Source organism: Panthera onca, chromosome D3, assembly GCF_046562875.1.
Source record: "Panthera onca isolate mPanOnc1 chromosome D3, mPanOnc1 haplotype 2, whole genome shotgun sequence".
NCBI lineage: Eukaryota > Metazoa > Chordata > Mammalia > Carnivora > Felidae > Panthera > Panthera onca.
This window is the reverse complement of record NC_138350.1, coordinates 16,946,889-16,962,072: the sequence shown is the minus strand read 5'-3', so window position 1 is coordinate 16,962,072 and position 15,184 is coordinate 16,946,889. Positions and strand designations below refer to the sequence as shown.

Below are 15,184 nucleotides of genomic sequence, written 5' to 3'. Positions count from 1 at the left end.
TGGGGCTGAGAAGTCTTCTCTGATTGCTCAGGACCTGGTACAGACTAAGCTCAACGAGCGAGGGAGGGAATGAATGAATGAATGAATGAATGATGCAGACATGCATGTGTGCAGACAAGTCCAGCCTCCCCGTGGTCCCAGGGAAATCCAGAACGGTGAACTCAGCCACAGAGCATGAACACTCTTAGTGCCAACTTCTCCTGGACAGCCCAGCCCTAGGCGGCTGGTGAAAGGGCAGGCTTGGTTCTAGAGAGACACGCCAGGCTTCCGCTCTCCCAGTCCCTCCCTCTCCATCAAACCTGCTCTTGGGACAGGGGTCCGGAACCAAAACCGGCCCCGAGGCCAGCTGCCCGTGAGAGCTTAGCTGGCCACTGCCCCCAGGACTGGCAGCTCACCAGCAACAAACACAGACAGATCCCCTGGAGCCCTGGAATCAAGTGAAGAAGGGGTTACCAGAGGAGGTGCTGAAAAGAGGCCTGCTCTCCTGAAAAGGAGACCTCCTTGCAAGACTGGCCCTTGGCTGGTGTCTGGGAACTTGGGGAGGGTTCCCACCATTCCCTGAATCATACAAGAGGCTCGCTGTGCTCCAAATGTTTGTGCCGTGTGGTTTATGCAGAACACCTGCCTTCCTTCTGGAGTCGGGGATTTCAGCAGAAATCCCCGTGTTCGGCAGAGGGTGTCTACACGACCAGCCCCCAGCGGAAACCCTGGGCGCTGGGTCTCTAACCAGCTGCCGGACCGCACTGCACACAGGCCATCACAACACGTTGCTGGGGGAACAGAGCGCATCCTATGGGGCTCCCTTGGGGAGGACTCCTGCACCAGGCGTCCTGGGGACTTCACCCCTGTGACCCTCTTCCTTTTGGTGACGGTGCCCCACTTCGCGGACTTTCACTGCGACAAGTCACAGCCGTGAGCATGACCTATACGGAGCCCTATAAATCTTCCCAGCCACCTGTCAAGTCTGGGGTGCTCCTGGAGACGCTGGACCCAGGTGGGACAGGGCCTCTGTGCCTTCCTGTTGGGTACCCCTGAAATCACTCCCCACCCCCTCCCCCAGGCTCCCTGCTCTTGGACAGCTAAATACAGAGAAGCAAACCGGCATAGAAGCATGGGCTGAATTCAGCCCGCAGGTGACTTGGGTCCCTGCAGCATTTTTAATTTTTTGTTTAAGTTTATTTATTTATTTTGAGAGAGAAAGAGCAGGGGAGGGGCAGAGAGAGGGAGAGAGAGAATCAGGACAGAGCCTGACACGCGTTTCAAATTCACGAGCCTGGAGATCCCATGACCTGAGCCGAAAGCAAGAGTCGGACGCTTAAGTGACTGAGCCACCCAGGCGCCCCAGTCCCTGCAGCATTTTTAATAGATTCCTACACATCGCTTACCTGTTCAGAGCGAAAAGTTGAAGGATTTAATTTTTTTTTTTTTTTTCTTAAGTCTAGATGTCCTACTTCTCTTGGGGGAGAAAAAAAAGGAAAGATGTGGGCCGGCTGGGCCATTTTCCTGGGGGTCGACCAGCAGCCCGCAGGCACAGCCACTCTCTCCAGCTCCTGCCTCCCAGCTGTGCTCACAGCCCCCCCACCCCGCCCCCCCACCGTGGCCCTGGCCCTCAGTCCTGGATGCACCCCGCGTGAAGGTCCGCTGGCCTCTGACCTCCCTGCACTGGTCCCCTGACCCAAAGAACAATGCGCCTGGCTCTCCAGCCGGGTCCTCCTGGAGGTGGGACTTCAGTCATCGCAGCCCTTCCCGAAGGCCCTGAGAAGCAGGGCTTGGTGGGGACGGGGAGGGGGGGAAAGCAGGCAGAGTGTGCCCTGAAGCCACCAGCCCAGAGCAAGCTTCCTGTGCTCCCAGCCAACAGCCACAACAAGGAGCTGAGAGGGTCAGGGAATCCCCTCCAGGGACCTCAGTGTCTGTGCGGGTCAAAACAGGAGCCTGTATGGGGCGCCTGGGTGGCTCAGTCGGTTAAGCCTCCAACTTCGGCTCAGGTCATGATCTCGCGGTTTGTGGGTTCAAGCCCCGCGTCGGGCTCTGTGCTGACAGCTCGGAGCCTGGAGCCTGCTTCAGATTCTGAGTCTCCCTCTCTCTCTGTTCCTCCCCCACCCATGCTCTGTCTCTCTAAAGAATAAACGTTAAAAAAAAAAAAAATAGGATCCCGTGACCACACTGGTGGTCACAACGAATAACCCAGATTTATATGTCGGTTCCTCCTAAGGAACAAGGTGCGACTGATCCACAGGCTTTAGGAAAGCAGCCCTCCTTTCCTAACTGGGTGGGACTCTTAAGGCAAAGAACAGAATGCCTCCTCACGGGCACAGAGTTTCCAAAGCCCTTTCACCATGCCTCCCACTGTCCCCGAAACGATGCCAGGGCCACAAGCACTTTATCCCCTTTTCTCTCAGTCGGGGAAAATACCATCATCTCCCCCCATTTTTTTTTTTTTTTTTTTTTTGGAAATAGGAAGGGTAAAAATAAATGATAAATATGAAAGAAGGTGCCTCATGGAGAAGCACTTCTTTCCTTTGCCCATAACAGAGCAACACCTGGGGCATCTGGGTGGCTCAGTCAGTTAAGCATCAGACTCATGATTTCGACTCAGGTCATGATCTCACAGTTTGTGAGTTCGAGCCCCACGTTGGGCTCTGCGCTGACAGTACAGAGCCTGCTTGGGATTCTCTCTCTCTCTCTCTCTCTCTCTCTCTCTCTCTCTCTCTCTCCCTCTCTCCCTCTCTCTCTGCTCCTACCCAACTCATGCTCTCTCTCTCAAAATAAACTTAAAAATTGTTTTTCAAAAAAAACCAAAGCAACACCCTTATTCTTAAAGGCAATGGAAAGAAAAACATAGATTTTGAAATCCCAAGAGATCCAAATATACCCCGCCCCCCCCCCCACATACACACACACTGGAATATTACCCAGAAACGAAAAAGAATGAAATCTTGCCATTCGCAACGTTGTGGATGGAGTTAGAGGGTATTATGCTAAGCGAAATAAGACAGTCAGAGGAACACAAATACCATATGATTTCATTCATACGTGGAATTTAAGAAATCAAACAGATGGACATGGGGCAGGGAAGGAAAAATAAGATAAAAGCAGAACTGAAGGTTGATGGAGGGAGGTGGCGGGGGGCTGGGCTAGATGGGTGATGGGCATTAAGGAGGGCACTTGTCGTGGTGAGCACTGGGTATTGTATGTCAGTGATGAAATCACTGAAACCAATACTAAACTACGCATAACTTGAATTTAAATAAAAACTTGGGAGGAAAAAAAAAGAAACCATGAACGCTATTGCCCATACGGACCCAAGATCTGGTTAACTCAACGCCCCAGTCATGATGAGACCGTCCTCCTAGCCACAAGCAAAGCCTGCGGGGAGCCCCAGGAGAACCAGACACAGAGGGGCGAGGGAAGAGGGAAAGAGAACTCTCCACACTGTAGGGAGAGTGATTGCTTTAGCAGAAGATGACACATTCTACCTGACCAGAACGGTACTTTGGGTCCTGAAATAAGGTGGATTAAAAAAAGACATGATGAGGGAACAGCAGAGGCACACCAGAATGTCCCCAACTGAGCACATTGTGGGGATCCAGACAGGGCAACACCAGCCCCGGCTGGTGGCTCGAATCCCTACCCTGCGTACAGCTGGGCATATACCAAGGGGAGGCCCCAGGGCCTAAATGGAGATAGGAACACAGTTTTGGCCAACAGATGGTGAGGGCTGAATGAAACAGGGTGTGGAAGTGCACGGTGCCCAACCAATGGCATAGCGATAACCATCACAGGGATCACTAATGCTCACCAACAGCTTTCTGCATGCCAGGCACGCCCCTAAAAGCCATGTGGGCCTTATCTCACTTATTCCCCATAATGATCTAGGAGCGCGCCACCGGAGCTAACGTTCTGCGGTGATGGAATGTTCTAGAACTGCAATATCCCGCGTGGCAGCCACAAACCACATGTGGCTATGGGGCACTTTAAATGCAGCAGGTAGGCCCGAGGAGCTGAATTTGTCATTGAATCTCACTCGATTTAATTTAAAGAGCCCACACAGGGGTAGTGGCTTCCACACTGGGAAGTACAGGTGCATGAGGCAGGCATTGGATTAACTCCTTTTGCAGATGAGAGAACAGAGATGTAGGGAGATCCCACGGTGGGGAAGTGGCGTTCCTGAGGTCCCTCCCCAGACATACTCGCTGGGTCCCTCCAGAGACAGGACTATGGTGGCCAGGGAGAAAAGAAACACCCACCACCCCTCCCCCACGTGCGCCCCACTCCATACCGGTTTGGGTGGGAGGAGGGCAGCATGAACTGGAATTCTACCACGCAGGTGCCATCTGGGAGCTGCCGGTGCTGCAAGCTGTTTAACTCATAGGCGATGTAGCCCCTTCGCACGTAAACCTAACGGAGCAGAGGCACAGAAGACATTCTCGCAGAGGGCCCTCCAGACCAGAGAAAACTCGGGCTGGGGCGATACCAGAAACCCTCTCTAAATGATCCCTACGAAGTAGCAAAGAGAGAGTCTGCTCACTCTTTACAAGGTTACCTTCTTTGCAAAGGGCTCAATAGTAAATATGTATTTTATTTACCTATTTTTGTTCATGTTGAGAGAGAGTGTGCATGCACGACGAGCGGGGCACAGAGAGAGAGAGAGAGAGAGAGAGAGAGAGAGAGAGATTCCCAACCAAGCTCCAAGCCTTCAGCGCCGAGCCCAATGCGGGGCTCAAGCTCACAAACCTCGAGATCATGACACGAGCTGAAGTTAAGAGTCGGATGCTCAACCGACGGAGCCACCCAGGTACGCTTAGGGAGTAAATATTTTGGACTTTGGGGGACAGATGGAGGATACATCGTCTCTGTCACAACTATTCAATTCTGTTGTCGCAGCCTGGAAGCAGCCAAGGATGATATGTAAATGAATGGGCGTGGCTGTGTTCCAATAAACCTTTATTTATAAAATCAGGCAGTGGGCCACATGTGGCCCACAGGCTATCACTTCCAACTCCTACTCTAGAGTGCGCCATCCAGGAGAAATGTAACACAGCCACGTGTGCAATTTTAATTTCAAATTTTCCAGTAGCCAGTTAAAAAAAAAAGGCAGCAGGTGAAAATGTTTAATAATAGACTTCATTTCATCCCCAATACCTAACGTAATGTCATTTCCATAGGTAATCAGCAGCAAAAGTATTGATATATTTGAAATTCTTTCTCCACACAAAGTCTTTGGAATCCAGGGTGCACTTTATACTTAGAGCACAGCTCAACTCAGACAAGCTAGGTTTCCAGTGCTCGTTGGCCAGATGTCACCAGTGGCTGCCATATTGGATAGCACAGTTCTAGAGTTTAGACAGTGGGAGGTTTTTTTAACTGAATAGGGAATATAAGAAGTGTGCAGTAAGAGTTAACATAGCAGGCCTAACTGCTATCCTTCGAAAGGCCCCTGGCCAGCATCAGGAACCTTGGATCTGGGAGGGCTCCCACTATTCCCTGATAAGAATGGTTCATGGCACCCAAGCTATACGATGATTTTATGTTGAACGTATGCTTTCTTTCTGGGAGTTCGGAATTTAGTTACATGCTAGGACCAACCCCCAATAAAACCCCCAGGCACCGAGTCTCCAAGCCTCATTTCAAACATGTCATAAGTCATTGCTTGAGGAATTAAGAGTGCCTATAGGAAGGGCGCCTGGGTGGCTCAGTCAGTTGAGCATCCAACTTCAGCTCAGGTCATGATCTCACAGTCTGTGGGTTCGTGGGTTCGAGTCCCGCGTCGGGCTCTGTGCTGACAGCTCAGAGCCTGGAGCCTGCTTCGGATCCTGCGTCTCCCTCTCTCTCTGCTCCTCCCCCGCTCACGCTCTGTTTCTCTCTCACAAAAATAAACAAACATTAAAAAAAAAAAGCGCCCACAGGACCCACTGGAAGCTTTCACTTGGCTTCCCCCACACACACACCCCCACACACTGTGTCCCTTTGCTGATCGTACTTTGCGTCCTTTCGCTGTAACAATTCACAGCCATGAGCACGCCTATCTGCTGAGCCCTGTGGTTCTTCCCAGTGAATCATTGAACCCGGGGCTGGTCTGGGGGACACCCACACATTTTAGCAGGACCAAAACTCTCCACATCTCAAGAGACCAAGTAACAATGTAATATTCAAGGTGCGCCTCTTGAGTCAGGGAGAAGAGGCGGGATCGTGTTCAATAAACCCGCCGAACAAAGTGAAAGAATGCTCAAAGAGCTGTGGAAAATTCTCAAACAGAAAAAAATGGGATTTAGCGCACCGAAAAGCAAAGGTGGGGTGCTGCTCTCCACCTGACAGAGGACACCCCCCCCCCCCAAATAGGACAGGTGACTGGATAATGAGTACCAAGTGCTTCCTGCAAGTGTTTACTCATTTATCTTCCAATAACCCCATGAGGTAGGTATTATTGCCCCCGCTACAGCAGGAGAACCTAAATGTCCAGCAAAGGAAAGCAACGGGCCACAGGTCACACAGCTCGGGACTCTGCACAGATTGCTCCCCCTGACTGAAACCTCTGTGCTTCTTCCCACCAATTCTGACTTGCTCTTTAGCTGCCTGCTTTCACATCACTTTCTCATCCGAGTCTGAGCCAAACCTCCCCGTGAGGTTAGACTCTGCTGTCTGATTCTCAGCATGCCCGTTGTATTTAGAGTGTGTGTGTGTGTGTGTGTGTGTGTGTGTGTGTGTGTGTATCTCCCCAGCCAGAGAGAAGCTCCGTTAGGGCAGAGACCGGGGCTGTTCCCCTGCTGTTTCCCCAGAGGCTGGCACACAGTGGGTCTCAACATAAGTGAAAATTGGAAAGGGGGGGGGAAAGAGAGGCACTTAAGAGAGCTACATGGTCTCACTGCCGGAAACAGGGAGACCTGAGAAGGATTCTTTGAGCTGAAACCAGGATGGAGGTAAAGGCTGCAGGCCCAGGAGAGTCTGGGGCCATCGCATACGCAAAAGCCCCAAACGGTCTCCGTGGAGACCCAGTCAACGTTCTAGCACCAGGATGGGTGACCCATGGGGTCTAAAAGGTGGCAGAAGAGGGAGTGGGGACCACAGGGGACCAAGACTCCAAGATCGGAGAGTTTTGCTGCTGGCCACTGCCTTGTCTGCCCCATCAGGACCGGTGACAGGGAGGTCGCCTTAAATTGTCACCTAGGCTCCTTCCTGCCCTATGGCTCAAGCAGACAAGTCTTCCAAAGGTATGTGACGCAGGGAATCAGAGAGTCTGCAGGAGGCGCCTGGGCTCTTGGTGGTTAGCATTTCAACGTGCCCTGCCTGGAGGAGGCCGGACCGGCACCTGAGAAAACGAGGGTTACCAGCAAGCGCCCTGGTCAGAGACCTCGTGAGACCCTGGTCGTGCCACTCCCCAGCTGGGGGACCTCGGGCCAGACGCTCCACCTCTCTGAGCCTCAACGCCCTTCTCTGTGAGATGGGCAGGTAACAGTACCTACCCTGTGGAGAGAAGGATAAGGTCCCGTTCGCGAGGCGCGTGGCCCGGGCTCAGGCGCACAGCAGGCGGGTGGTGGATGTCAGGACCGGCATGTTGGCTACGGGTGCTGTTACTGGGTCCTCCCTCCTACTTACCTCCAGGGACGCCATGCAAACGACCTTGTTAGCGTGGTAGAAGAAAGTGGGCAGGACGTCGAATATGGTCGTCTCTGACAGTATTAATTTCTACAGGATGGGAAGGGGGAAGAAGAGGCAAATGTTACCAAGTTTTCACCAAGATGAGTGGAGGGGTGGGAGCAGGGAGGGGAAGCCGGCGGTGGTTTCTGTCCGTGCTCCAGGCCCGTGGACCTGAAAGTGAGAGCAGTTCTGGGAGGATTACACCTGGGGCTCCCCGTTCCAGACGCGGAGGGGGTACCTGGAGGCCTGCAAATGATCCAAAGTTGGGGGCTCGGGGAACCCAAAAGATGAAGCCGTAACTCAGCCGTGTGAGTGTTCCTGGTTTCCTAGTAAGCTCCATCACATCTGAGTGTTTAAAACTGCACCCCGGGGGACGCCTGGATGGCTCCGTCAGTTAAGAATCTCCCTCTTGATTTTGGCTCGGGTCATGATCTCGCGGCTCGTGAGTTCGAGCCCCGCGTCGGGCTCTGTGCTGATAGCATGGACCCTGCTTGGGATTCTCTCTCTCCCTCTCTCTCTCTGCCCCTCGCCACCTCCCCCTCTCTCTCAAAAGTAAATAAACATTTATGAATAAATAAATAAATAAATAAATAAATAAATAAATAAATAAAATTCGATAAAATCAAATAAAATACAATTGCACCTCGGGGGGTGGGGGGGGGGGAGCCTTGCTGCCTGATACTCTCTGTCCATCCTGCAGGACTGAACCTCTCTCGGGCTCCCCGAGGTCCCATCGGGCAGCCCTGGCCACATTGGACGGAACCACTGGTACCTGCAACCGTGCTCTGAAGGCAGGTGCCCGCACACGGAGGGCACGGGGAGCCCACCTCCCCGAGGCCTGACTTGGGCCACAGTGTGAGCTCTGTGGCAGGTGGATGGGAGGAAGCGGCCTCACCTTGAGGTTTTCCGGACAGAACTGGTGGCCATACATGTCGATGGCGGACAGGAAAATGGACTCCACCTGGTTGTGCCTCAGCTCGTAGGACGGGAGGTGGGAGGCGATCAGGATCTGCAGGGGGAGGGGACAGAGGGCGGGGTAAGCCAAGGGCCAGGCCCTGCGATCAGGACGTGGGATGGCGGCAGAGGGGCCGTGCGGGGTGAGGGATGTGCGTGGCGGGAAGGACGCTCCCCAGGACCCTACCTGTCTCGCTCTGAGGGCCACTTTGCAATGCTCGCTTTTGCTCAGCTGAGTGAGCTCGTTGAGGATGGAGGTCAGCTCTTCCGACAGGGAAGGGTCTGGGCCACAGAGCTCATCCTTTGAGGGACACAAAAACAGAAATCCAAACGGCTTTTCTCCACCGGAAGGAAACACGCCCAGCCCTCACCCACAGCTGGGGCGTGCGGCCGCCCCAACAACCCAGACAGCTGCTCAGCTCTCTGCACATCCCCGGCAGAGCCTGATAATCATACCCTTGACCACTGTCCACCACGTGCCCCCCATTCACCCCTGACACGCCCTCCACACCTGCTAACATGAAAAATACAACCAAGTCTCTACCGACAGCACCATTAATAGGCGGCCATTATCGGGCATTTAATGTGTCCCAGGCGAGCAACTAGACCCTTTATGTTCATTTCCCCAGATTCTCCCAACCCTCTGAGGAGTTACATTACGATGCCCATTTTACAGATGGGAAAAGTGAGGCTCAGGGCCAATCTGAAGCCAGGTCTCTTGTGTCCCCGAGGCTTCACTTTCCTCTCTACATTGCTGCCTGACTTAAGGGGTTCACAGGTGCAGACAAGAGGGACGAGGGGAAATGGAGCCCGGTACAAACAAAAAGTAAGGTTCACATGGGATGCTCTAGTGAGGGTGTGGTAAGCCGCCCTCTGCGAGTCCCCACAAGGAGCATTCAGGGTCTGGGCAGGGAGGGGTCAAGGGCAGCTTCCAGCAGGAAGGAGGATCTGAGTTGCAGAAGAAGTAGAGGGGTGATCATTCCATGTGCATCCCTCCTCCTGCTTCTGAATGAGGGACCTGCTTTCTAGAGATCAGGGTTGCATGCACCTGCTCTGGACATCTCCTCCTTATGCCCCCGAAACACAAGAAGGGCTTAGGAATGGCTCAGAGCGGATGTTCCCTAAACACCCTCAGAAGGCAAATCACTGACTGCTGGGACTCTCAACGCCCCAGCAACTCGCCCCCACCCCTGCCGCAGCCCAGGCTGCTTTCCAAGAAGTCACCAGATGGTGGGGCCATGGGTCCTTTCTTCTACACCTGCCTCTGCATCTCCCTAATTAGAATGAGCCTGCTCTGTTTCTACGATCAGAACGATCAGCACGTTTCTAACGCATTAACATTTCACACTTGGACACAAACACACGTGCTGAAGAAACTGCACAGGAGATTATTCTTAACCTTCTCTCCCTCCCCGTAAGTGATCTGTTTTAGCGACCAAGTCCCCCTGGTTGGTTGAGCGTCAGACTTTGGCTCAGGTCATGATCTCGCGGTTCGTGAGATCGAGCCCCGTGTTGGGCTCCCTGCTGTCAGTGCGGAGTCTGCTTCAGATCCTGTTTCCCTCTTTCTGCCCCTCCCCTGTTGGTGTGCTCTTTCTCTCTCTCTCTCTCAAAATATAAACCTTAAAAAAAAAAAAAAAGAAAGAAAGACATGAAGGCCCCTTAAAGACTCAGAAAATTTCATTTCGAAGTAATCATGCAGTTAACAAGTCCTTTCAGAAAGTGTCCTAGGCACCATCAAATGCAAAGAACTCACCACTTTCAATAAATATTTTAGGTGGTTTCTCTAGGGAGTATAAAATACCTCCCTTCATTCTGTACAGTTTATACAGTGCAGTGCTAAAATATTAACTCTAAATCACGTAGAAACTTTGCAAACATTTTCAATAAATAGAACCAAGAGAGCCAAAAGAATAATGGATCTCACACATCCTCCCCACCAAGCAGGCACATCTACAGCCGCCTTCACTGAGAAGCCCCCGAGAGCAAGTGTCCTAGCTCTCTGCTCCGGGGGCCACCCCGCCAAGACTGTCCTCTGATGTCCATAATGTTTAGCTCTTTCACGCCCAGAAGAGAGTCAGTATGTGCACAGAGAGTAGCAAACAGCAGAATAATCCAGAGCTTTCACCCCTGGCTTCCGAATGGCGAGGGGATAGTAATATGTGACAGGCAGACCTTCGGGCCTAAGTTCCCAATCCTGTACTTATGGGCCGCACGCTGGGAAGCTCTCCCTCCAAACATAATTTGGAAGAATTGCCAAAACTACACAAGAAATGAGGGTCGGTATATGGAAAACCCCTCTAATGATGATCCAGTTCCACCGGCTGCTCAACTTTGACCGTATGGCCACACCTGCTTTTTCTCCAGCATGCATACACGTGTGTGCACACATACGCTTTCGTTTTTGAAAGTCAGTTACAGACCCCATGATCCCTCCCGGTAAGAATACACCTCCTTGTGGGGCGCCTGGGTGGCTCAGTCAGGTGGGCATCGGACGACAGCTCAGGTCACGATCTCACAGTTCATGAGTGTGAGCCCTGCATCAGGCTCTCCCGATAACGCAGACCCTGCTTGGGATTCTCTCTCTCCCTCTCTCTCTGCCCTCCGCCCCGCAAAATAAATAAACGTTAAAAAAAAAAAAAAAAATGTACCTCCTTGAGAAAACAGATCTCCTAGCTAACGAAAGAACCATTGAAACATCCAAGAAATTAAACATTAAACTGATAATATTATATAATACGCAGCCCACGAGGAAGTTTCGCACCGGGGATAGCTTTCAGAAAGTACTGATGCCTGGGCCACAACCCCAGAAAGCCGGATTTAACTGACCAGGGGTGAGGCCAGGGTGTCTGTATTTTTTAAAAGTCCCCCTACACCTACCCCAGGAGGTTCTCATGTGCAGCTAGGATTAAGAGATCCTCACGCCGCACTAGGAGATTTCAAAATGATTCTTTACAAAAATGTCAGTATTTCCGAATCCATCTTGCAGGCCCAAATTTGGCCCACCGCCCATTTTTGTAAATAAAGTGGGTTTTTAAAAATTTGTTTTAATGTTTATTTATTTTTGAGAGAGAGAGAGAGAGAGAGAGAGAGAGAGAGCGTGAGCAGGGGAGGGGCAAATAGAGAGAGGGAGACACAGAATCCGAAACAGGCTCCAGGCTCTGAGCTGTCAGCACAGAGCCCGACGCGGGGCTCGAACCCACGGACCGTGAGACCATGACCTGAGCCAAAGTCAGACGCTTAATGGACTGCGCTACCCAGGTGCCCCACAAATAAAGTTTATACGTTCACTTATATACTGACCATGGCTTCTTTCACGCTACAACAGCAGAACTGAACTGTTGCAACACGGGCTGCATGGTTCTTAAGACCAAAACATTTACTATCTTTACAAAAAAGAAAAAAAAAATCTGTCGGCGCCTTCTTGCTAAAACCAAGTCCAGATCTCCTAGTATCTGCTGACCCTGCGTCTTCCAAGTGAGTCGGGTCAGAGACCATATCAAGGGAAGAGATCGCGAACTATAAAGGATGCTAATTACCATCTGGTAGGAAGAGAAATAAGAACGAAGAAATTCCGTGCTTCTCCAAGAAGGCAAAACCAAAGTCCTACCAGACTCAGAATCCAATAGCCCCTAATAACTCATGACTCCGGTGGGGGGGGGGGGGGGGGCAGGCTCTGGGTTCCAATCCCAGCTCTGCATTTAGCAGCTGTGTGCCCTTGGCAAAGTGACTTCACCTCCTTGTGCTCTGCCAGAGCGGGAGTGAACACAGCACGCACCTTCCGGGCTTGCTCAGGTCAACGAGCCGGTTTTTGAAAAGCACGTGAGGAGTGCCCGGCACATAGGAGGCGCTCCGTGAGCGTCAGTCGCGATTGCACCCAGGGGCGGCTGCATCCCACCCGCGCTGCCTGGTTTTATAAACAAAGCCTTATTGGGACACAGCCGTGTCCATTTGCAGGCCTTGACGTTGCACAAGGTCGGGACAGAGGCTGCACGGCCAGCAAAAGCTAAAATATTTCTACCCCGGCCCTTTCCAGAATGTCTGTGGACCCCGAGCTACTCCTGCTGTGGGTACAGGGTGCCCCGTCCTGCTTACGATCAACATGATCACCAGCTGGTTCTTCTTGGCCACCTGCGCGTGGGAAAAGATGCAGTCCAGCACCTGGGACATGTTTGGCTTCAGCTGCTCCCTGAGGTTGATCACACACTTGTCGTAGTGAGCTAGAGGGAGACAACAGGGGTGAGGCTCAGGGCCCCCCCACCCTGTGGGCTTGTCACCAGCGCTGGCGGCGACACTTGCCTTGTTGGAAATGGTGTTCCACGCGTAAATATCTTCTCAGGAGATCCAACACCACTGCCTTCATGTAGCCGCGGGTCCCGCTGCGGTACCTGGGGAGGCAGGGGAGGCTGCTTGAGCCGTCAGCCCTACTTCCTAGAGTGCCTGGGTCTACAGCCGGGGCTTTTAGGACTTCCAAAAGGAGCAAACGGTAATAAAGTATCTGGAGGCTGCACTCCCCGATCCTCAAGCCGGGGAGGGTCGTGGGAGTCGGTTCATTCGCACTGACTCTGCAGGCCAAAGACAGCAGTGACTTGCCCAAGTTCTGACCCCAAGCCAGAGTCCGAGCCTGAGCCTTTGGATGGCACCTGCCCATCCCCAGAGAGAAGAGACAGGGTCAGCCTTGCATGCACAGTTGAAAACCAAAATGACTGACCACCATAGGCATAAAGGCAGCTTGAAAAATAAGTAAATGAAACTTGAGAGACATTGATCGATAGATCCTTATGTAAATTTCACTTCCCTTTTATTATTTTTTAAAATGTCTGTTTATTTTTGAGAGAAAGAGAGCAGGAAAGCGGGAGAGAGAGGAGAGAGAGAGAATCCCAAGCAGACTCTGCACTGTTAGCACAGAGCCCAACACAGGGCTCGAACCCACAAACCATGAGATCACGACCTGAGCCGAGATCAAGGGTTAGACACTTTAACCAAATGAGACATCCAGGCACCCCTCACTTCTCTTTTAAAAACCAAATTTTAACCTGGATGTTCCCTAAAACATTTTCTCTTCTAAATAAATCATTTCTGCACATAGGGAACAGAATCCCTTAAGAGATGCGACACTGAGTTTTAAGGGCGTTGAGACCAGTTTAACCCCAGCGTCACTTAAATGACAACAAAAGAAAGCACCCAAAACATGCACTTATTCAAATGTGATTTTTTTTTTTTTTGGATGTTTATTTTTGAGAGAGAGAGAGAGTGCAAGCAGGGAGGGGCAGAGAGAGAGAGAGAGAGAGAGAGGTGGAGACACAGAATCCGAAGCAGGCTCCAGGCTCCAAGCTGTCAGCACAGAGCCCGACACGGGCTTGAACTCAAGACCCATGAGATCGTGACCTGAACTGAACCGACTGAGCCACCAAGGGGCCCCATTTTCCTTTCTTTTCTTTCTTTCTTTTCTTTCTTTTCTTTCTTTCTTTCTTTCTTTTTTCTTCCTTCCTTTTTTTTAAAATCAAATGTAATTTATATATATACGTATATATGTATGTATGTGTGCGTGTATATATATATACATATACGCGTATGTATATATACATATATATATACACACACACACACACATATACATAGAACAGAGCTTTGAGGGGTGCCTGGCTGACTCAGCTGGTAAAGCATATGACTCTGGATCTCAGGGTTGTGAGCCCCACGTTGGGTGTAGAGATTACCTAAATAAATAAATAAAATTTAAAAAAAAAACAAACAAAAAACAGAGCTTTGCTACTTATGTTTAACACAGAAAAACCTGCCAGGGAATTTAGCTAACTTAACATTTGTTCATTTTCTTCTAGGTGTTTCTCTGAAGCGAAAGGGTGGGTTGAAAGTTAGCGGTCAAAGTGTTCTGGGGGAGGGTCTCCCCTCCTAGCGCTTGGCTGTGAAACTCTCTTCTTGTGGGGGATCCAAAGATACCCTTTGTCAGGTCGATCCTCTATGAGCAGTCCGAGTCCCCATGAGCCGAAGAGCTCCCTGAAGAGAGGGGCAGCCTCCCAGGGTCCTACCTCTCTGTGCCTCCAGTAGTTTCCAGAAGGTGGTAAATGTGCACAGACTTCATCTCCTCTGGTTTAAAAATGTTTGGATTCTGTCCTTACATGCAAAGCTTTCCTGCGACACAGTTTTCACACAACATGGCCATTCTTCCTGTCATTAGAATAGTTCTTGCTGCTCAATAGCTCCTCAAAATACAAATTCTTGGGGCACCTGTGTGGCTCAGTCAGTTAAGCATCTGACTTCGGCTCACGTCATGTTCTCACGGTTTGTGAGTTCGAGCCCCGTATCGGGCTCTGTGCTGACGGCTCAGAGCCTGGAGCCTGCTTCGGATTCTGTGTCTCCCTCTCTCTCTGCCCCTCCCCTGCTCGTGCGTGCTCTCTCTCTCTCTCGAAAATAAATAAACATTCAAAACAAAACATAGCTGAAAAAATCTTCATCATCTCTCCTCTGCAATGATTTCAAAACGACAACAATAATGGGTATAGTCCTTTATAAAGCCAACAAAACCACTGTATCCCACTGTCATGTAGTCAAAGCTCCCCTGAGTATGTGCCATGTGTCA

The 15,184-nt window shown here is 51.2% G+C and overlaps 1 protein-coding gene across 6 annotated transcripts in view; it reads right to left on the bottom strand.

Annotated features, from left to right (window-relative positions):
- ACACB (acetyl-CoA carboxylase beta) overlaps positions 1-15,184 on the bottom strand; it is a 107,592-nt gene that overhangs the window by 31,276 nt on the left and 61,132 nt on the right. For all 6 annotated transcript variants that reach the window (XR_013551345.2, XM_078435685.2, XM_078435684.2 and 3 more), the window contains 6 exons: positions 12,886-12,974; positions 12,682-12,806; positions 8,777-8,890; positions 8,531-8,644; positions 7,594-7,683; positions 4,280-4,398 (listed from right to left, as the gene is read on the bottom strand). Coding sequence is in view for 5 of the 6 variants with exons in the window: in XM_078435685.2 (XP_078291811.1) it covers positions 4,280-4,398; positions 7,594-7,683; positions 8,531-8,644; positions 8,777-8,890; positions 12,682-12,806; positions 12,886-12,974 (651 nt within the window). In the remaining variant the exon portion in view is untranslated. The remainder of the gene's footprint in view (positions 1-4,279; positions 4,399-7,593; positions 7,684-8,530; positions 8,645-8,776; positions 8,891-12,681; positions 12,807-12,885; positions 12,975-15,184) is intronic.